Source organism: Candoia aspera, chromosome 2 (assembly GCF_035149785.1).
Source record: "Candoia aspera isolate rCanAsp1 chromosome 2, rCanAsp1.hap2, whole genome shotgun sequence".
Classification (NCBI taxonomy): Eukaryota; Metazoa; Chordata; class Lepidosauria; order Squamata; family Boidae; genus Candoia; species Candoia aspera.
Window position 1 is genome coordinate 191,593,229 of NC_086154.1, and position 24,502 is coordinate 191,617,730.

General features: G+C 34.2%; 1 protein-coding gene across 1 annotated transcript in view; it reads left to right on the forward strand.

Moving 5' to 3' along the window:
* Positions 1–24,502, forward strand: part of PTPRD (protein tyrosine phosphatase receptor type D) — a 510,657-nt gene that overhangs the window by 427,389 nt on the left and 58,766 nt on the right. Inside the window, exons 23-24 of the mRNA XM_063295062.1 lie at positions 3,330–3,453; positions 17,485–17,660. Of these exons, the coding sequence (XP_063151132.1) occupies positions 3,330–3,453; positions 17,485–17,660 (300 nt within the window). The remainder of the gene's footprint in view (positions 1–3,329; positions 3,454–17,484; positions 17,661–24,502) is intronic.

Here is a 24,502-nt window from a genome sequence, read left to right on the forward strand (position 1 = left end):
CTATTATTCAATATTTTTCTAATCATCAAAACCATAAATCGTAAGTGCATTTTTTTTCCATTTCAAGTAAAAAGTCTATACCAGCTTTCCAGTCAGCCATAAATGTAGATACTGTTTTTTCTCTGATCAAAGAAGTTAATTTAGCCATCTTCACAAGTTAATTTAGCCATCGTCTTCACCAAACATTCCTCCATTGTGGATCGTGTCAAACCTTTCCATTTTTGAGCATATAATAGTCTATAATAGTACATATTATAAAAAAGAATCTTGTTCTCTGAGACTATTGTAGAGAGAACAAGATTCTGTTCTATGCTATGTATTGATTTAAATCTCTTAATGAGTATCCAGTGGACAGATGAAACCATTTAAGGATCACCAGTGAAATCATAAGAAAAAAGATCTAGAAACAGATAGCAGAGGGCACAGTCCTACTATTTTCCACCCTTAAAATTAAACTGAAATTAAACAGATATTTGAATCCATTACTGCATAAGGTATAGTTAGTTCTAATTGAGGTTTATAAATGGTAATGCAATGTGTTTGATAGTTCATTAGTCCTATAAAGCATATAGTATATGAGCAAGTGTTTCCTTATTCTTGGCATTATTAAGAATAACTCCTTGTCTACTTTTGGACTTTTTCCTGGCTCCTATAAAAATGATCTGTGTTCCCTGAAGAGTTTTAAATCACATCAGTGAAGACATGGGTGATTTAATCACATCAGTTATGGTTTCTTTCATAGATATTGTGCCAATTTATTTTATCGGAATTAAGAAAATGCTGAACCTTACCCCTAATCAGTGATATAATGCTACTAGACTTTAAGTACAGCCTATCTGCATTATAATATGGAGGTAGACTGCTATTATACTAAAGGCAGATAAAAGATTTGTAGCAGATTTCAGACCAAAAGGATCACTTTTTATTTAAACGTGACTGTGCTAGTTAAAATGAGGAAATGTTAGATGGAAGACCAGTCCCAAGAGAATGAGTTGTAACATCATCAGATTTCAACATAAGCATCCTCTGCTATGTAGGAAAAAATCTTTGTTTTTATTGTTAGACACTAAAGTTTAAGAGAATAGGAAGTATATAAAATAGCTCTTTCTTATCTCTTAATTAAAGCAGTAAACTTTTAACCTTTCTCTTTATAATATTGGTCATATGTAAGTGGTTATGTCAAGAACATGACCATAGCATTGACTTACTCTGTACTGAAGTTCTTCTGCTATTGCTGGTACTAATCTCTGACATTACCAATGTAATAACCAATTTTTCCTGGGTATTGATATGATTAATTATGAAGCCTATATAACACTTGCATCCTTTGAAGGCATATATTTGTCCATGTGTTCACAAAAAAAAGAGTTGCCTTAATATATTGATGTAATCTAATCAAGGATAATCAGCAACTCACTATTAGCTTTTATTGTCTATAATAAGCAAATATCTTTGATTTTCCTTTTGGATGATTAACATTGTAATTCTTGTTTACTTGAATTAATTGACAATTATCCTCTAGTACGTGTGTTTAGGATTTTCATAAATCATAATTTACTAAAAACAACAGGCAAATAACTATCACCTCTTTTGTTCCATTAGATTAGAAAACTATTAAATGGGGAGGGAAAGATCATTGAAACCCTTCCCCAGAAAAATCATGGTTTTTTTTATTTTGAATGGACAATTTTAAGTTTCATTACAGGAAGGGAAAAAGAGAGATCACAACTACATTTCATTATGATGAAATTGTTACAGATCTTGCATTGTGATAGAATGTTCCCAACCACAAAAAACATGTAAATGTTTGTGCATATGTATTTTAGCTAGAAGGCCAACCCTGTGGTCATGCAATGACAGCAACTGCTGCTATCTTATACTCCCCACCAAAAAAAAAACAACGGATGACGACATTGAGTACTAGTTGGGAGGTTGAGAGCTGCAGAATAACATATTCTGTTCACCAATGCAGATACATTGCATTCATACACTATCCAAACATTGCACCTCATTAATAAGCTGAACCGAAGAAAATTCATATGATTGCAAGTATTCTTGCATTCATCAGGCATATATTTATACTATCCTGGACTATCATCAAGACCTATAATATCTGACATATCATTCTACTTCCAGAATATGAAACTATATTGCAGGACAAAATGGGTAAAAGGATACCTAAAATAAGTAAAAAGGAAAGAGTGGGGGGGGGAAAAATCAACAAACATAGCAGACGTGAACTTATAGTTTGACCCCAGAAAACCAAGGCTGTCAAATTTATTTGGACTCTCTTCTCTCCAACTGCAATAAAGTCTAAAAGGGCAAAGCACAGATATCAGCTCCTCCTAATATATTGGGGGGGGGAGGCAACAGCCCAGACTGCAGACATAGAAATTGGTGGAAGAACCTAGATATAGTTCAAGACAATATGGAATTTCTTCCTTATTCCATACTTGGTGTAAAGAATAAATGCAACATTATGAATGTTGCTGGACTCAGAGACAGTTATTCTACTGTATTATGTATTAGGTGGAAGCAAGACTGAACCAATGCAGCAACAGATCAGATCAGATTAACCCAGTGCATTTTTTTACAAGTTTCAAAGTTCTTCTTAGTATTCTTGTATTAGCCCAGTGCAAAACAAGTCATCCAAATTTACTTGCCTGAGCAAATACATTCCAGTGGTCTTTTATGCTGGCTGTTTTGTACATACGCGATACTTTTCTTAACCTGGAGCCTGTTGTTTTGAATGGGATTACTGGAGAATTGACAAAACCTTCCAGAACAGCACCTTTACCATAGCAGCATTAAGGTTTTTAAAAATGAAGGTATTAGAGCTTTGGTTAATTTTAAGATACACAGACACACACACACTAATTGCAAATACTGAAATAATCGCAAAGCACTTCTGGTAGTACAAACATTTGCAAAGCAAGAAAGAACTATCTCTGCTTTCTGTTTTGTTTTGTTTTTTCTGTTACATAGAATCTGAGGTGGAATTTTGGCATGGTGAAATCAGCATGAACCTTTCATTATTATCTGTGGATCTTAGTTTTCTCATTTCTCCTATATTACACACACACCTCCAAATTTCTAAAAGAAATAAAGCATCTCTTGCACTGTTTATCTTCTTTCTTATGAAAACAAATCTGTGCAAGACTAGTGACTAAATGTGAATGTCCGTAAGTGTCCGTATAACAAATTATTTGGGAATTAGATTCATGTGACACTGGTTTAAGCTATACAATACAAGCAAATCTGTCATGAAACATCCTTTAAAAAAATTTCTGTTAGTAACATTTCCTTTCTCCCCATTTCTTTGTTTCAAGTCAATCGACCCAGGTCAGCAATTTACGTGGGAACACTCTAACCTGGAAGTAAATAAACCAAAGAACAGATATGCAAATGTTATTGCTTATGACCATTCTCGAGTTCTCCTATCAGCAATAGAAGGTAAGGCTTTTTTAGAAAATTACTGAAGAAACAAAACATGGAGACAAAAACTAAAAAAAAAAGTGATATGAATAAAAAAATCAATAAGGAGGTATAAAACCAAAAACAATCAGAAAATAAAATAGAAAGGAGAATAAAACCTGGGATATAAATTAGGCAAATGCAAAGCAGTGCTGCTCTATCTCACATGTCCTATTGGTTTGGACCATTACAGCAATCCAAGTCTGAGACAGCACTTCAGCTGTCTCAAAGAGACAGAAAATCAAGGCAATATGCATTGAAGGGGGCTGACTGGATTCAGCCAGCTGCTGTTATCTAGTAGAAGTTGTCTTGTGCATGTGCAGTGGATGCCCAGAAGCCCCTTTTAGCATCTGATACAAAGCAAGGTGACTTCTCTGATCTAGGGCTTCAAAGAAGAGCCCTGTTTCATAGTGGCTTTTTATTGCAAAATGAAGCTTCATTAAAATCAAAATGCTTTTTTCAAGAGAAATGCAAGCATTTTAAATTGAAAATTTCTGCCAAAATAAACCTTGCTCAGAGGAGGAAAATCTATTAAGGAAATATACCTAATAACAATCTTAGTTAATAACCTTCCTTGTTACCATTTTTAACCCTTTCTGTATACCACTTTGAAGCTCTTTAAGTGGATGGACTTAGAAAACAAATAAGTAATGGTGATGAAATTTGAACAAATTTATCCTTCATTGTAGGGTTCCTTGTAGATGTTTGTTGTTATCTTAATTTTTCAACGAGACCAATTTTCCATACTTTTAAATAGCAGTGGTACAGAGAAAAATGTTGGGTCAATATATATATATATATATATATATATATATATATATATATATACATACATACATACATATATACATACATATACACACACATACATACACACACACACACACATTAGGATATCAGGATTCATTTAAAAAATTGTTGAGTGATTTTTCCAGCACTTTTGACCCAAAAAATCATCAGACCGGACACCAAAGCTGTTGATTTGTACAACTTTGCTTACAACCACACAATCATAATCCAAAAAGATTACAATTTATCTAGTTTAACTTTAGCAAAGTGTAGCGGTACCTGTAGATTATCTTCATCATTAGTTTTTGAGGATTTGCTGCAGTAGAAGAAATTCAGTGCCATAAAAAGACAGATGAGGTTCACTGACTTCAAATCCAAACTCATTCACCCTGTATTTTTAAAGTCTTCTAAGGGAACTGGTCAAGTTTAATATAAGAGTTTAATATATAACATTACCAAGATTTTCTTGCTCTTAAATGAAATAGCTGTATTTTTTCAAATGTTTTTAATGGTCTTAATAAATGAGATTTAAAAAATCAATGGAATGATTGAATATGACTCATTTGAAAAGTTGCATCTTGTGATTCTTTTGCAAAATTTATTTAGCAGTAATGGGTTTTTAATTAGAAATTAAGTCTTATGTTTAATAAAATCATTTTATTGTTCCATTCCTTATATTCCTTTTATTGTTCCATTCCTAACAAGTTCATGTTTTAAAAAAGATCATTGAGAATTGGAAGAAGAGTGGAAAGATGAACTAGAAATGTTTTTTCAAGGTAAATTTAAGGTAGTAGATATTCCGGTAGGAATGCTATTACTCTAATAGGGAGTTCAATACGATTTTAGTGGTTACCCATTATATACATGTGTACTTGAATTCCAGATGAAATTATTTACATACCTAATCCTAGATTTTTCATTATTATATGGTTAATGCTAGGTTTTTCATAGCTACAGGTAAATGAAGAAAAATTATTTGTCGTATGCAGAACTACTTAGTAGGCAATGGAATTAGGTAGTTTTGAATACAGATACAGCTATCTTTTTTCCTGAAGCTCCTGAAAGATGAATTAAGTTTCATCTTAACCAATTTAAAAAAAATAAAATAAGCATACTTTAAGGTAGTATTTAGTTTCTGTTTCTGATTATTGTGATTATTGTAATGAACAGTAGCTATAAAATTAAAATGTGCTTCCAGACATTTCTTTCTCAGTTATAACCTGTCATTCCAACTAACCAGGTGATGGACTTCAGATAAGGGAGTATCAACACCACCTTCTTCTGCAGGAAATAATTCTTCAAATGCCAGTGCACTGTTAAACTCTTGCCACAGATAAAGGATGCTGCTTCGGCTATAAGGGCATGTTTCAGTCAATCAACTGGATGGCACTAGTTCTTTCCTTTGTCATATGCTTCATGTTAAATTGTGCTGTACTTCATTTATAGTAAAATAAAGAACAACTTTATCTTATGCCACCTAAAAGAAGCAGACAAAGGACAGAACAGTGTTTGTATTTCTCGGTGTAATCAATTTTCCAGCATGCTATACAGAGCCAAGCAAATGCTTCTTGAAGGAAAATGGCCCTATTTGTGGAGTTGCATATAAGAGATTTTGATAACAGACTCAGTTTTTCAGATATATTTTAAAAATCTCATGGAATAATCTAATTATATTTCTTTCAGCTGTAATGCTCATTTGACTGATATTTTAGCAGTGTCAGTTATATTACATATCAAACTATTGTCCAAATACCATTTCACTCAGATTTTAATTGGTGTTTTCCTTTATCAGAGTAGAAAAAGGAACTTTTGAAAAAAACACTATCGATCTGTCCTTGATAGAGAAGATGCAGTAGCTGTAACAGCTTTACAATAGTAGATTGTACCCCTGCTTGGGATATTGAGGAACATAACTCAGTTTATTGTGCTTTCTAAATTGCCTTTCATTTATGTCGATTAATAATATGAGTCTTTGACTTATCCAGTCTTCCCTTCATCCCCAAACACAAACACTTTATATATATATAATCCCTTCAGTTTGATCTTAACCAGGAAAAATGCCCAGTCACATCAGTGACTTCCCACCCCATTCCATAACTGTTACTTTCCCTGCAAATACATGGATTTCAGCTCCCCGAATTTCCTAGTAAGCATGGTTATTTATTCAGAATTCTGGGTACCAAAGTCCACATATTTGGAGGATGCCTAGGCTGGGAAAGTTGCTTTATATTGTAATTTAAATGCAGGAATCTCCAAATAATTCATGATCTGCTCATTTCCAGCTATGGATTGGTGAGTTACAATTCTGGTCTACTTCTTTGTCTCAAGGTTAACAAATAACTAAGATAAAGTTCCTTCATACAAAGGAGTTGCAGTTATTTTGGGGTTCTTAATTAGCTAAGTATTGGTTAGCTAGTATTTCATTTTATTTTTAAAGTTGCTATAATTGACTTCCTTTCTGCATGGTTATTATCTTGGAGATCTATGTGGTTGTTGACACCAATTGATGGCACATCATCACTCAATCAGTTGAATTAAATTTGAAACCAGAGTTCATTTAATCTTATGCCTAACCTAATTATACTGAAATGTTGAACAGCTTGTTATACACTATCTTAGCCTAGTTTGCTCCAGAGGTAGTTGACTATAATTTCCATCATCCAACAAGTGTGTCATTTGGAGAAGATGGAAGTTTTAGCCTTCTGTTTCTGAAGGACACCCATTTGAGGATGGCTTGCATACTCATTTCCCTGATTTTCACAAGAATTAAAGGGAGTTCAAAAAGGTCCAATATTTTTTTTTCTATAAATAAAAATCATGAACTCAGTGATTGTCCTGAAACAGATAGCAATTTTCTAACTTGCAGAGGTGAAGATGCAGGTGCATTTGACTTACAAATCATAAAAAGTATATCTTAAATTAATGCTGAGAGCCAGTTTGGTGTAGTGGTTAAGGCATCAGGCTGGGAACCGGAAGACCATGAGTTCTACTCCTGCCTTAGGTACAAAGCCAGCTGGGTGACCTTGAGCCAATCGCGCGCTCTCAGCCCTAGGAAATGGCAAACCATTTCCAAAAATCTTGCCAAGAAAACTGCAGGGACTTCTCCAGGCAGTCTCTGAGAATCAGACATGATTTAATGGATTAAAAGAAAATAATAATGCAACATAATTATTTCTGGATGTTATCCCCCCCCCCAGTTTTTTTTTTTTTTTTGAGCTTCTAAGAAAGTCAGTTTAAAAAGCTATGAACATAATTCTGCTTTGTGCCTGTAGCTAAAGGATAATAAGCCAAAGAATAATAGAATAGCAGAGCCCATAAGATTCTGCATGACTCACAAGGCATCCCACTTCATCCTCACAACAGCTCAGCTTTGAGAGTATATTACCCAGTGAGACCTGACTAAGTACGCAGGGCCACAACTGGGGGGGGTGGGGGTGTGCAAGTGGGGCATGTGCCCTGGGTGCCCCACTGGGGGGGGCACTAAAATGGGCATAGAATCCATGTTTGCCCTGGGTGACACAGACCCTAGTTGCGGGCCTGTGAGTAGGTGTTGGATCTCAGACTTTCTTGTTTCAAATTCAACACTTGAATCACTGGAGGCATCACTGTATTACATCCTTCTGGATCAATCTGGTGTGGCATCTAGTGTAGCTTTAGATACTTCTGCCATTGAACCTGCTTCCATCAGCCAAGGTGGGAAGGCAATTTCACCTTCTCTGTGAACCCACATACACATACTCACACTACTTCCGAGGATCTACCAAACTTCTGACACCTACATTGAGACAATTGCAGAAAGAGATTGTATCCTCCTTGTACCATTGATAGAAGCAAAATTTTTTATTAGATTCCATCCTGAGTTTCACTGACACATTCTCATTGGTCCAGTCATATTGAAACAAATCAGTTTTAGAATCTTGAATTCAATGTCTTGAAAAGTAATTAGATATATTCCATTTTTTTTTTGCTTTGTTTTTGATTGGCCCTTTGTAAGAATTTAATGTGACAACTATAAAAGCCCCTTTTGTATTTTTAAGATACTAATTTTTACAAGAACTAGGTATAATGCTATATTTAAAGCCCTGGGTTATAACACCATGGATATGTTTTCCAAGCGTTGAAATTTTATTGCTAGCTTCTAAAGATACAGTAAACATTCCAAATATGGAAATATATGTGCTATCTTGTATTACATTCATTTCACAGCTGCATTTGTTTTGGAGTTACCATAGAAACTACTAGTTTGATAGAGAAATTTTAAAGAGGCATTTTTCCATTGTGTTCAGCCAAGAATGCATATTTCATTTTATTCTTTTAAGGATATATTTAGGGTTTTTTTTAAATTTCATTAAGTATTTCATTAGAACACAGCAGAAATTAAAATGAAATAGTATTGGCTCTCATTAAGATCCAATTCTGTACCAGCATCAGACTATCAGCATGAGATACTGGATAAAATAATGTTCTGGCCTCAGACATCTGAGTTATATTCTCTGCTTAGCTGAAAATTCACTGTCAGTCTTGTACTTACCTACTCAGAAAGAAGTACACTGTTGGTGACGCTTATTCCTATAAAGCCAGTATAGAATTGTAGCCTCTGCACACATCATTATCTCTCTCACAAATTATTACAAGAATAAAATGAGTTAATTCCATATATACTCTTGCACACACATTTTGAGAAAGGATTAGGTATACATGTGATAAGTTTAGATGTGTAGTGAACAGTAGTGTGAGATCTTTGTCTTCCACCACTCATTCTACTACTAAATAACAAAATTCCTTTATATATGTATCTTTTCTATTTGTCATACTCTATTATTTTTATATTCAACTTTGCTCTATACATTCTTTGGCCTCTTGTGCAAGCAATTTTTGAAATTCCGTAACTGTTCATTACTTAAATGGTTTGTTCTCACCACAGTTTTTTCCAATGAGTTTTATTCCCTTTGTGTATTTGTGCTGTGTATTAACTATACTAATCTGCTTACACACATGGACCTTGTTACAGGCTAATCTCACCATGAAAAATGTTTTATATACATCTAAATTAGCTCCCTACAACTGAAACTAAAAGTGTGTGCACCCACCCACATACACAGTCATCATCATCAATAGTACATTTTCCTCCCTTTTGTGAACTCATCTATTTTCTGAAGATAATTGTTTACAAGTGCTATGGAGCTTAATCCTATTAGTTTTAACTCTCTTTTTAAAATTCCCTTAAGTGGCACATTTCTTAGGAAAACCTCCCTAAAACAAAGGTTTATGGCTTAATTTGTCTTAAATATGAAGATTGTGCAGTACTTAGCCTTTGTCAAGACTTGAAACAATTTCATGATGCAATTTCATTCTGCAAATAAAGTGTGAAGTCTAATTAAAGCTATTTAAGATGACAACTTTGTTCACTGAATAAAAAAATAGAATACTGAGATCTGTGTTATCCCCACTGCATAGCTCTCTTTTATTTACCTTTGTACCGATAAAACATTCAGCCTCTTTAGTGTTTAGTACTATACATGAAAAATGTCTGGTTGTAAAGTAGTAACAACAGCAGGAGAATTCACTGGTATCTAACTGATGCTAAGCAATTGTTTTTTGCATTGTTTCTCATGTTCCATGGATTGTGTATGTTTATATATTTGTGTCTACATATACGTGAGTCAAAACTTGGGCATTTAATAAAGTGGAGAAATACGATATAGAGTTAGATTACAGATAGATGGGGGAGAGCATTATGCCTTTGAGATAATCTTGACTTCTATGCCTTTGAGACAATCTTCACTGTATGGATAAGTTCATAGAGTTTTGTTGGCAACATTTTTTGAAAGTGGTCCTAGGACTGAGAAAGAGTGACTGGCTCAAAGCCACCCAGTTCCAAAAGATAACAATGCTTACAAGACATGTTCTAGGTCAGTTGCCAAAACTAAACATTGTGTCTTCATGCGCACCCACCCAGCTACTGAAAAAGAATTGCCGGGCACTATGTTCTAATTAATATTTTGCTTTCATTCCACTATGAAGAGCAGAATGAGATGGATCATAGCAGTGATATTCTCTTTTATCAGTAGATGTTTATTTTTTTTTTTAACCAATTCACAGCCAGATTTGGGACTTTTCATTTTGGCACATATATTGTTAATAAGATACTGACAGAAACTCAGAAATTAAGTAAAGTCTTCACTAAGTTCTCACAGTTATTAACTCAACCAAAATTTTGCTAATTGTCCTTTTTTCAACTATATTCTTATGAAAACAAAAACAACAGCAAACTCTGGAAACTAAAATAATTGATGTCTGACCAGTATATCCAAACTATCACTCTGCTTGTGATGAAATGTAGCTACAAACTCTGAACCAAATAAATTTCATCAACATAGCTCTCAGTGCTCTCAAATTGGGTTCCCAAATGTAATACAATTTTGTATTATAGGAAAGAAGCAATCATATTGAATATCATTGTATTACATTTATATTCACTATTTAATTTTTTCTTTTTTTCTTTCTTTGGTAAATTTATATAGTTGCCTATAAAACTTACATGACTCTGGGCATCATACAGTTAAAAACACAAAAATAATACAACAAAATAATCAAAAAGATAACAATAAAAGTCATTAAAAACTAAAAACAATAAAAACTGTTAAAAACATAATCAGTGGAAGAGTGCACTATATATCAGACATTACCTTTTTTTGAAAATATATATTATTAATCTATATGTAGCAGAGAATTAAAATGTCATACAACTTAGCAAAAAGTCATTATTCAAGATATTTTTTTTTTATTCTTCAAGATGGATAGCAAGTACATTAGTTTCCAGGCATACAGCAGAAACATGAATGTATGATGTATAGATACCATTTTAAGCATATCTCTAGTAATTCACATCTGATTTTTAATAAGCAGATATGAGATAAAGTCTTGGCTGCTAATATTAATAACAACCCCCCTCCAAAACACTTCATGAAGAATAGTTTGTATAAGTAGAAACAGTTTCTTACCCGTTAATAAGGCTAAGGAAAACAAAACTAAGGGTTAGCAAGCTAATACCCTAAGTGATGTGAGCAAATTACAGGATATTTTGTCACTAAAGTATATTTTTCAGGATTAGAATGCAAATGTAAAACATAGAATGTGCATTTAATGCCAACAGGGGGAAAATGTCAATAATAAGGAAAAGTAATGCATGCCATACTAAAAGGCACTCTTGGCATCACTGATGATAAATGGTACAGTTGGTTTTCTATATTCTGCTCATGATCAGCTGTCTCCTTTTGAATAGTTTATTTTATGAATTGAGACTCAGCTGTATCACTTTATCAAAGTAATTCTGTTCCTGAATGAAATTCAGGACAACATACAAGAGATTCCTTAGGCACTGACCAGACAGGACCTGCCAAATTTCAGCAAGATTGCTTCATCCTTCTCAAGTTATGTTGGCTGCCTGGACATAACCTGTGCTAGGTTATTTTTCCTAGCAACATTCAGCACAGTCCCCAGTATAATACGGTAAAATAATTGCTTGATCTGGAAGTGTGCCAACAGCCATGGTCAGAATAAACAGTATGTCGTTTATGGATGACTCTTACAAGCTCCTCCATATGGAAACAACTGCAAGTCCAGCCATATTTTCTATTTTAATCCTAAACATACCCATTTAATATACGACATAATGAACCCAGGTTATATTCTACATGAGAAACATATATTATCATTGCAAAGATCAAAACTTTCTGTTTAAGGTTAGTAATGCTGCATCATACAAAACTCTGTGACTGATTAAACCACCAGTTTCCCAATTCTACTTAATTTTTTTTAAAAATCATACTGTTACTAGGCTAAATGATTTGTTTAATACAGTTCTTGTTTCGTTTTTCTGTTGGTTTTTGTTCTTTTCACTTTTTGTAGTTTAAATGCATAATAAATATATAAAAATGAATCACATTCTTATATCAGTAGCAATGGGTTCAAAACAGTATTAGAAGCCTCTTACATTAAGCATTGGCAGCATACTCTTCTTTGCTGAATGATGTTAATACATCAGTTGTCATGGCTGGAAGCCACCTGCCTGAAAAGATCAATCTTGCTAATGTAGGGGAAGGACTTCTATTTTTCCATGTATTCGTTGTTCAGTGATTTATATTTATGTGTTTTATTTTAAAGTAAATGATGCATCACAGAACAATACCAGACATTTGTAAATGTACTCCTAAGTTATCTAGAAAAAATGTTCCTTTTATAAATTCCCAGTTCATATCTTCCAGTTATAATGTGTACTAGGTGTCTATTTCTCTTGTTGGCCTCATTCTTCTCCTCATCTACTCTGTGGAGAAATGTTTTGTCATTTTTGATAGATGGAAGGTTTGTGGCATTTTGCCCAGCTAGTCCTATTTTCTGAATCATTAACTCATATTTCCACATTCAGGAAATTCCTGAAAAGCTTTTCATCAGCCCCGAAAGTTTGTGAATCCCAAAACCTCTCTCTTGTTGTAAACTGTGGTTTTCAAAGGCTTAGTGTACACTTTGTAACTAAGTTGCTTGAACTAAAGTATAGGGATAGTAGGGATTCATTCTTGTTCATTGTTTAATGCAAACTCTCCAAAATTGGTATTTCCCAAATTGATAAGAAAATCTGTATCTGCATTTTTTTTGTGATGTAGTTTGGCCTTTAACTGTAAATTAATAAAATCGTTTTCAAAATCAACAATGCATACACTTCAGAGAAATTCTCTGAATTGACAATTATCAATATATGGCATTATACATATTATTTATCAAGGTTTTTGTAATATCTGTGTTGTATTTGTCACAAACACAAAAATATATCATGCCAGGGAAAAGAAATGTGCTAAGATAACACATATAAAATTTGTTTATTGAAAGAAATGTGCAAAAAATAAACATGATTTATTTGGATTTTCAAAAGATTGTCAACAGCTGCAGAAAATGGAATAAACTAAGACTTTTTAATTGTTCATTAGTCAAATTAAAAAAAAATTAATGGCAGTGTTACTGAAATGTATTATAGATTGGTTACAATAAATTGCATTGAGTATGAGCTCTGATGTACTTAAAATGTTCCCTTGGTCCTTCATCTTCAGTTCCTCAGTAAAACCAAAATGTAATCAAAACAGCAGTCCAGTACCTGTTGATATAGTATTTGATTGTTTCAATTAAATCAATAAGATTTATCATGCATAATGTGTATATGACTGCAATCTAAATAATCTGGCAAGCATAAAACAATGTACTCACTTTATGTCAACTGGGGGCTATTATATAGAAACCTTTGCTCTGCATTTACAGTTCCCCAGCTACACTACTGTATGTACCAAACACTTGCAGAAATGGCTGTTAGCAATTCCAATGACCCTGGAAACACTTCTTTTAACCACCCTTTTTGTATAGTCTACAGATAACATGGGCCTTCACCCCCTGCATATCCAGGGACTGTCAGACCCTGATCGCAGCTACAGAACCTTCAAATACCTCCCTTCAACATTTCTCAATTTCATATGTATTTGTAATTTAAGAGCTTTTGTGCCGACAATTTATTTTTCAAAATGTTATTTTGTCTTATTTATATATCAGATGGCAGCCCTTACAAACTAAATTGGCAATATTTTGCACACATGTATATAGAACTATACTTTCACCAACTGCAATGGGATTATATCTTGAATTAGACAAACAGTAGCTAAGAGTAAGTTCCCCATTCTTATAAATGTGTAGTGTTATTAAGATCTGTTATTGTATCATAGCAGCCTATTAAAATCAACATTTATATGGCTTTTCAAGATTTAAGGTACATATATAGGGAAGAGGGTTAGAATGAGAAACAGTCTGAGATATTGGTAATTAATGTACAGTTCCTTTCATTTATATTTAGTACTTGTGATCATTTTCTTCCCTTTTCACTCTAAAAAACAGAATAAAATCTATGAGCTGGAGAAATGGTTATCATTTTTCCCTTAGCATTGAAAACTGTCCAAATTCTGGCTGCACCTTGTTTCTTCTTATATAGAGTTTTAATAATCTTATAAAGATTTTTCAAAAATCTCTATGAATGTTCAGGGGTACCAAGGATGATAATGTAGGTCAAAGCAAGCTTCATAAATAATTCATACAATTAAAAAATCCTTTCCAAAATCTGTTGAAATTTAATAGAGTCAAAAGAGGTCAGCATTCTACTTCAAAGATAACTGAGTGGAGAATGAGAATTAGGGTTATGAAAATTCTTTTAATGAGATCATTCTGTTGGACTTTCAGTTTTTTTTTTTTCTTTTTTCTTTTTTTCCTTTTCTGACTTTCAAATTTTCCATTTATTTAGAAGGGCTTATTTACTGAGCCAACATTGTCTAAAAGGCGCAGCAACATAATCGTTCTTAATACAATACGCTGTAACATTACAGAAGATCAATAAAGAAAATTCAAAGTTTGTCCACCTTCTTTACCATTTAAACAACTAAATCCTATCATTAGGTTTGCAAGTGTCCAAGAAAAGTAACATACCTTCCCTTAAGCTGCAATCTCAAACTATTTACTCAATGTAAGTTCACAACAAACTCATTAAAAATAGGCGATTAATGTAAAACATTCAACCTTAAAGCATAAGAATATATTAAAATGGTTCCTGTTTTTCACAAGTGTATTTACCTATAAAATATATAAATTTCTTAAATTGAATTCCTGGAGTTGACATGTATGGCATGTGGCATGTATATATTCATGCATGCAGTGGATATTTAACATTTTTTAGCATCTACTGAGATCTTTCTATGTAAGAAATGTGAAAACTATGAAATTACAGAACAATTAGCCTAAAAGGTAATCTGATAAATGGTGGAAAGCTTTTATAATAACCTGAATGTCATACTTCGCCTTTATGTGGCATACTTATAGCTAAACTCCACAAAATAGTCAATAAAAAAAGACAAAAGATCAGTTTGATTTGGTTTACTTATATTTAAATGAAGTAAATATACATAACATGATTCGTGTCTGTAATTTAATAATTTACATTTCTGTTTCATTAACAATTACCTTTTGGGTAGCAGCTTTTAGAGGTCACCAGGGTCAGAGCTCTGTGCAGTCCTGGAGCCATAGTATGTACCTCTCACATAGAACTAAAACGCGTTGGTTAGAAAGAAGTATTGTGGTTTGTGCCAAAAGAAGTTCTCCCAATTTTTTTTTAAATTCTTCATATCAAAAAACACCAAGCTATTTATGCCTATAAAAGAATTCAATGATACTGTGCCACTGATAAAAGGGCCCTGTTCTCTGCCCCAGTCTTCTGTGGCCCTGAAGGCAAAAGGACCCAGTGCAAGCAATGATTACTATAAAAAGCAGAATGACCTATCAAGAGCATAGCTGCCATGGGGTACAAAGATGGCTATTCCTGCCCATAAGTGACTACATAAAAAGCAAAGGATAAAGGTAAATTCTTTGTTCGGAAACACTTTGAAGATAGATCTTCCATTATCACAATACTTCTGTACAAATCTGTGATGCAAACAGTATAGTTCTGACACATTTCAAAAATAATATTGCAGTCCTGGAAACTTGCAGACAATGGAAAATACCCAGAAATTAGTGTGTTTTCTCTATGAATTAAGCTAGGAGGAAAAAGAGATATAATCTTAGGTATTTTAAGTTACAAATCATTCCAACTGAATTAAATGATGTATACTACCTAATAAGTAAGAAAGTATAGATTAATAATATAAATCAGGTTTTTTTTCATTAGATTAGTAAACACTCAGTTCATAACCTGGAGTAAACACATTTCATCAGTCTACAAGACATCTTGATAGGTAAGAAAACACTACAGTTTAATACAATTAATAAAAAAGGAAAATTGTTATTTGGTCAAAACATTCTCACAAAAATTTCCACTGCAACTGAAACTCTCCCCATGACACAAATTCAGTCTCAGCGGAAGCTGGATTCTCAGGTAGCCGGGTCGGGTCAACTCAGCCTTCCATCCTTCCGAGGTCGGTAAAAGGAGTACCCGGCTTGCTGGGGAAGGTGATGACTGGGGAGGACAATGGCAAACCACCCCTCTATAGTCTGCCAAGAAAACGTCATGAAAGTGGCATCCTCCAAAGGGTCAGACATGACTCGGTGCTTGCACAGGAGACCTTTCACCTTTTTTTTTTCACATCCTATTTGAGGCCGTTTTCATGTCTGAGAACAACACTGCCAGTTTAAGCTTTTCTGATTGTATATTTACATTTTCAATTCCAATTAGTACAGTAATATTCTCCAGGCATTGTCATCCTTTTATGCAACTAAATTGTACATGATGGACAATCAAAGGTAATACCATTCTATATAGTGGTAAGCTTAAGCTATCTTTAATATGTAACATGTATGTATGTATGTATGTACAGAGTCAATCTTGACTCTTGGTGATTGCCTGGAGTAGTCTCTGCAAGTTGTTGTTTTTTTTCAAGATTTTCAGAAGTGGTTTGCCACTGCCTTCTTTCTAAGGCTGATTGACTGACCCAAAGTCACCCAGCTGGTTTCATGCTCAAAGTGGGACTGGAACTCCCAGTCTCCCAGTTTCTAGCCTGGTGTCTTAACCACTACCCCAAACTGGTTCTCTAATATATATACATATATTTTAAAAGGGGGGGGGTGTTGGCATGATTTCCCTCTCTTTGCTTATTAGAAGGAAAAAATATATTCTTAACAGCATCAGAGACTATATTCTGTATAAACATAATGATAATATTTTAAAGTAAATGCATGCCAATGATCACCATCACCAGTGGTAAAAATCATAGAAGCATTTTTATATCTCCCAGATGTAAAAAAATACTAAATTTCCTCAGAAAGTTTCTACTCATCAACAAATTTGTGTGGTGTGACTGTAGCGAGGAGTAAGAAATAAAGACAGACAGCCTTGTTAGGTAATAAAAGTAATATTAAAGGTCATTTCAAAACCAGCTTCGATGGATGAAACTTGGCTAGTTAAAACATGGCAGTAAAACAAACAATTCAGCAAATGGTTATGTCTATACGGTTATGCTTTGTTTGATTCATCATAAGGATGTGCTCTATACTCCTAGAATACAAGAAGTGAAAATTCCACCCATAATACAAATAGCCCTCTTAAAATACTAAGAATACATAAAAATAAAAATTACTACTCAGTGATTTTTACAGCTCAGTTAGTTGAACAAAAATAATCATGTCTTTTTTCTTCCTTTTTAGGCATACCTGGCAGTGATTACATAAATGCTAACTACATAGATGGTTACAGAAAGCAGAATGCTTACATTGCAACCCAAGGCGCTCTTCCTGAAACTTTTGGAGAATTTTGGAGAATGATGTGGGAACAAAGGGGTGCAACTGTAGTCATGATGACCAAACTGGAGGAAAGATCTAGGGTAAAGCTTTTTTTGCATTTGAAACTTACTGTTTATGTAATTTGTAGGCTTTCTTTTATGAAAAAAAATGTGTCTATAAAATCTTCCAGATCTGATTGGCCTCAGCAGTTTTCTAGTTGACAGTGATATAAAATACTTTCTTCATTCATTTCAGCTCTTCCACTAATACAAATTCAAACTACAAACACTGTTCCCATCTGTTTTAATGCATCACCTTTGTTTTCAAGGCACAAATGGAAATTCTGAGGCACAAACTACTGAAGTTTACTGAAGTTTTGTGTAGGAGAAGAAAAATAATATGAAGTATCTTTGGAAGTTTTAGAGCTCTTTTGTCTGTGATAAATCAGTTCATACAGAAAATGCAGTGACATCAGTTTTTAAATGCAAACTACATATACTTTGCTCTTGTAAATCTAGAGTTTCGCCCCCCAATCCATTCATTCAATAGTACTTCCAGCTTTCAACAAGGAAATTATACCGAATGTACTTCTAGCCTTCTTACGACATTCGTGTTTTACTGTTCATAAAGAGACATGCTGGGATACAATATGAAAAGTGAGTGGATCTACTTAGTTACTTATATCATAATCAGGGAACTTAATAATGTGTTCTTCTGCTCTTTTATGGTTTGTGTCTTACTATATATTTTACGGGGATAAATTTGGGAACCTACACAGACACATAATTATCAAATTGTTGAATTACATACTACATGCATGCATATCCAAACTGAATTAATACTGTGACTCTCAAATATCTGTTAGTAATGCGGATTCTAGTGTAGGGTGAATTTTTTCAGCAATCTCTATTTTGTTTTGGTGTAACGGGCCTTACTTGCTCCAGCGTAGAAAGTTGCTTTCAGCTATGCAAACATAGTTTTGTTTCTTAATATCAGGAATAAATATAACTTTTATAGGAGCAAACCTCACATCCAGTATAAGAACAAACACAGCTTATCACATCTGTGCAGACCACTGTGAGACCATTCACAGAAAGATTTGCTCAATCCACTTCTTGATTTTGCATTTTCCAGGAACCTTTTTGTTCTCTCAAATGTGTAAGTCAGAGTACCTGTGCCTTGAGCATAGAGTTGGCAGCACATGTTCAGGGTCTTGAAATCCAATTAGCAATATAGGATTGAAACCTACATTAATCTCTTAAACTGAGGTTTAGTGGTTGGTGAAATACTAGAGTTCTATGCACTTTATCTGATGAGCCATATATTTAATCCCCGGGAGCAGTTTGCAACATGAAAACAATCTAAGTAAGGGTTATACACTTCGGGTGATCCAGCGAAGTGGCCCCCCTGTATCAGCTAGCTTTGCTTTTGGTTTTGGTTTTCATTCATAACCTGCAGTGCAAAGATAAAGAGTCTAACAGGCTATTGTTGAAGGGCTACATACTAGCTGATGAAATGCACTATGTGGACCTAGCTATTCTACTGGCTGAAGTTGATGGGACCCTTAGTAACACGCAAGCTTCCCTTGAAGATTACAGAAGCATCGGTGAAAAACTCTTAGCTTTTCAGGCATTTCAAACAAATCTAAATGAATGCTGCTATTATTTCCCTTTGTAACTGCCTTGCTTCCTTTAGCAATGAAAACAGGTTGTAATATAGCCCAAACATGGCATCTCACTAAGTTGTTGTTGTTCCTTCACTTATACAGTATATAGAAGTTTCTCTATATACTCAGACTCTCTTAAACATTTTGGCTGCTCTGAGTTTTGCTGTTTGCAACTCATTTATTCTTCACATGGGTTCAGTAAACATCTTGTCTGATGGGAGTGATACTTTACAGGGTTAGTGGGATATGCCGAGCTAGTTGGCTCCAACTAGATGCTGAACATTCTTAACATGCTTAATTTTTTTGATACTCCAAACAGTGAAAGTGAAGTAAGTGAGCTAAATTAACTTCGTGCAGGTCAACTTCTGCTCACTCAACGGTCCTGCAGAACCTCATATAGTCCCACAACCTTTCACAACAGATTTGGAGGATGCCTAGGAGCCTCTAGGCAGTAATGTGATAAGCTTCTATATCCATTATCCTGCTATTGGAAGGATTCCACTGGATCAAAGCCTAAATTACTATTAAAATAGGAATGACATTTTAGAAAATCTGTTATTCATCCGTTTGGTATTCTATCCAGCTTGGGAGATAGAGGCAAAAGTGGAAAGCTTTTTCCTCCACTGGCAGATTTGATAATTACTTGATCTTGAAAGCAAAAGCAGTCTGCTGTGGGACTTCATCTTTCTATGTTCCATTACATTTTTTTTTATTTGCTTTCCTGTTGCTCAGTCCTGCAGCTTTGCTTCAGCATTTCTAACCTGTGCTGCATAGATAAAGGGATTTTTTTTTTCCTTGTGGGAGGGTTGGGGGAGCATCAGCAGAAATGAACTTAGTTGGTTCATTAGCATGTGTTAGAAGTCTGGCTACCTCTAGCTTTGAGAACTTACATATTCAACAGCTGAGAACATTGAATGAGGTTGTTACAGTGAATTAGTTATTCATTTATTTGCCTATGGGGAAGCTACAGGGCAAGGGGAGCTCTTTTATTTATAACCCTTTTCCCTTTATTGTTTCTATTTAAATGTCATCTCCCAAATCTTACCTGACCTAATCCAGACCTTCGAGAGAAAATCAGTCCATTACTTTACTAACATATGCATAATTTATATAAAAAAAGGATTATGCTCGCTACCATGCATGGAAGAATATTGATAACACATTTGTTACTTGTATGAGTTTCATTTGTGTAAAATAAAAGCAAATATTAAAGGAAGAAATTAGAGAGTATTAAAAGCAACTGACAGTCACAGGGCATAATACATAAACTGATTTAAAGCATTCATGTTTGTAACCCTTGGTAAAATGCTGTTCTACAAAATCTCTATGTGTAGTGTTACAGTCATTGTTAATTTATTTTAGCTTGTGCACTTACTCTCATCTCAGATTGTTTCCATGTTAAAGCTAAGATGTCATTCCATGGTAATAATGTTGTTACCTACTTTCACTTATTTGTGAAAGAGATATTATGGTAAATAAGTGACTCTGCTGTACCAGGATGAATGGCTCCAGTTGTTCTTTCCATTTGTTTATTCCATCATGGTAATTAATACAATTGTCCTTATACCAACACACCTGAGCTTAAATCTAGATGTGATGATCTACCTGGAGACAGTACGTCTATAGAAGGAGATTTCTGCACATAAATCTCTGGCTGAATAAGGTGCTGCCTATAATGGACTTTTCCAGTGCATACTAAGAGCCAGAATGTGTACATAATTTGCCATTTATTGAAGTTGGAAACCAGAATCATCTCCTTTCCTTCTCTGCCTCTCCTTTTTCATCAAACAGCTGAGAGATCTTACGTTCTTTTACTAAGAGAGGTATGCAAAGTCCTTGCTGCTATAGACATTAGATTAGATACAAAATCCTTTGGTGATTTGGGAACAGTAATAACTACACCAATATAGTCTTCAGTAACAGAGATCGGTCTTGGGCACTTACATATATTAACAGCTGGGCCTGTATGGTGTTCATCTATTTCAGAGTATAGCATAAAAATAAACATTGGTTTTGGATCCAGGGGCAGCTGTATACTTTTTCTGTTTATAAACATGAATGTATCTTTGGGGCTACTTCCTCTTCCCATCCCAGCCCTTTCATGCCTCTTTCATCAATACTGCTTTGCCAGAAGGATTGGATTATGCTCCCCTTATTCTTATTACAGTGATGTGAAAAAGAAGTTGCTATTCTGCTCCTCCCAGACATCTTCCCATCAAGAGTCCACATAGTGTTAATAATCTCTGTTCCTAGGAGGGATGCCTGATAGCCAAAGTGATGACTGTCTTGTTCTCTTTTTAGCCTTATCAGTGCTGGCATCAAGATACTCTTCTCTCCAGTCCATAAAGAATAGAGTAAGATTTAACTTTGTCCCAGTGCAGTGGAAGGATTCTGTTTATCTGTTTGAACTTTCCTTGGAAAATGCTCTTTCCCAATCACACTTTTACTTCATCTCTTCTCTCAATTTATGTAGCTTTGTATTTGGCTCTGAGGTCACTGAGAAAAAGACAAAGTCCATTTCTACCATGAAATCGGTATAATATTTTTTTTTGAATCCTTATTATAATATGCCATTTGATGTGAGTTTTGTGTGGCAGGTTATTATGTTTATCTTTTGGTAGATCTGCTCTATTTTCAGATCACATCCCACATATATTCAAATCTAGTAGCTGTATGGCAAAAGTCTCTGTGCCATGTTACGTTGATACAAGGTAAAATTGTATGCACAATAGAATCCAAAAAGATGTAATTAGATTTCTGCCCATCAAAGCATTTACAAAACTTCTACACTATAACCAGTACACAAAGTCTTCACCATGCAATGAGAATTAATTCGTTCTTCCCGGTTATCTTCTGATTGATAAAAATAAGGTATCAGTTCAGGGAAAAAAGCATGAGGAGTTATATGCTGGGTGATTTACTGTGGAAAAAGCAATTTACATGACTACCTCTCTTCACTTGTAATCTTGGCCACAAGAATTATTTGAAAACTAGATTTCTATTAGATGGACAATTTCTGGCAATTTATGCTATATTGTAACAGACTGATCAGTGCATCACATTCATGTTCTCAAGTGTGTGTTCCTAACATTTATAACAAGTCCATGTGTGAAAGCCAGTTTTTCTCTAATCTAGAGGCAGGTTAATCATTTTATGCTATGTATGAGTGGCATTCCTCAGTGCAACACAATCCTTACCGTGTGCCAGTTGACAGTCGGGATGGTGAAATTATTTTTAATCTTAAATCCACCGTGTGCTGCTGTTTTACTGAATAACACTGTAAGTTAATTTTCTACTCTATTTCTTTACTGATAGTGTAATCTAGTAGTTAATAACCAAGCATTGAAAAGCTTATCAAGCTGAATCTTCAAAAGAAAATGTCATGCTAAATGCCAAATGCGTCAGCAGATATTAAAACTGCATGGAGGTGATTAGTATTCATCCTTATAAGATCAACAGGTTGCTGAAGCAGATTCACAGTTTGAAAATACACTTAAATAGTTTTTGAAGGGAGAGAAGAGCCGCTGAGCCCCCACTGTGCTGGGGGGTCTCTCCAAGGTGCTAAAGAAAAGAAGGCAAATAAAATCGCACTTGCTGTACTTCTCCAGAAGATTTTTTTAAAATTGAGATTAGATCCTTCTACCAGAAAATTACCTGTCTACCCTTGAATGTCAAGGATTAAGTTCATCATTCTTTGAGGGGGGGCAGGGTTTACATATGGAAATTTCTTTTCTGAGCACCACTGCTGCAAAGCTGGACCATCTTTTGGTATTTATATCTTGCTGAAGTGTGAAGGTTCATGAATATTCTCTAGTAATAAATGTACTTATTTGAATTCCTTGGTTCGGCAAAGGTGTCAGCTTTCATTCATATGGGGAAGTAAGTCATTCAGTGTTCATTACCCCTACTGATTTCATTTCAGCAGGTGGTCATATTTTTATCAAATGCAGGAAATCCAGAGGAGACTCTGTAGAAGATAGTGTCATTTAGACATTTGGCAGTTACTAGAATATTTTATTATAATTTGTATGAAATAAAAAGGAACACGCTTTATTTTTATTTCATGATTTGAAATTTAGCTAATAAATTTGATCTCAACCATATGGTTTCTTTGTTAGTATTTGGTTGATAAAGTTTATAACTGAATTTCTAAAGATGCTGTTAAGATACTGGATGTATAGGATAATTGTCTTCTGGAATGATGGAATGAATTATGTACTTCCCATCAGGGATACACAGCGAAAGTACTTTGTTCTCTCATTATAGATATGTTATCTCTACACTCAGTCATATATCTTCCAACAACAACATTTTGCTACAAGATTTTCAAAAATTATCCAATGAATTAGCCTTACGATCTTGAAAATATATATGCCAATTACTTTTGTTTCCCTCATTTTGTTAACCTAAGAATACTAAGGACTACCAGATCTGCGCTACAAAAAAATCCAGAAGATCACCAAATGGCAGCAAAGAATTAGGAGTTGTCCATATTCTGCATTCCAGATCTGGTGGTCTTAATACTAAGCAATAATGACAGCTCAAGACTTTCTGAGTGCTCATAAGCTAAATAACTTTATTTGAAGCTTAGAAAAGTGACTTGTCTGAAGAAGTATGAACTTTACCACTCCATTAAGATGGAAGAGCAATAACAATTACAGTTACCACGAGCAAGTACAGTAATGACAAAAGAATGGCAAAAAATATTAGCTATTAGAAAATGTTAGCTATTAGTGTAGCTACAGTCCTTTAAACCATCCACAGTTATAGACAGGACAGAACTCTAACAGAAAATATTCAGATTACTGATATCTTGTTCTAACTTCATATTTCTTTGAACATTTCCCAAACAACACTGTATCAAGAAAGTCTTGGATCGAAAAAACTGAAATAACAGGTTTCAGTGACAATATATTTGGAGGGGATCTTCCTGTTTCAACATGAATGACAGATGAAAACATGTATGTATGTGTGTATACACACACACACGCATATGTATATAGTCTTAGAGAAATTTTTAACAAGATAAAAACAGTACAAAATTTTAGAAAAGAATATAAAGTGAAGAAAAATAGTGAATAGATAAGAAAGAAAAAAGGAAATAGAAAGGAAATAGAAAAGATTCTAAAGAAGCGGCTTCCGATCTTCTTAACAGTGATTATAAATGCATTTATATTTTACCCTCTCTCTCTCTAATATTATATCGTAATTTCCTTCTTTCCATAGTTAACCCTTTCTAATAATCAAACCCATAAATCGCAAGATCATTTTTTTTTC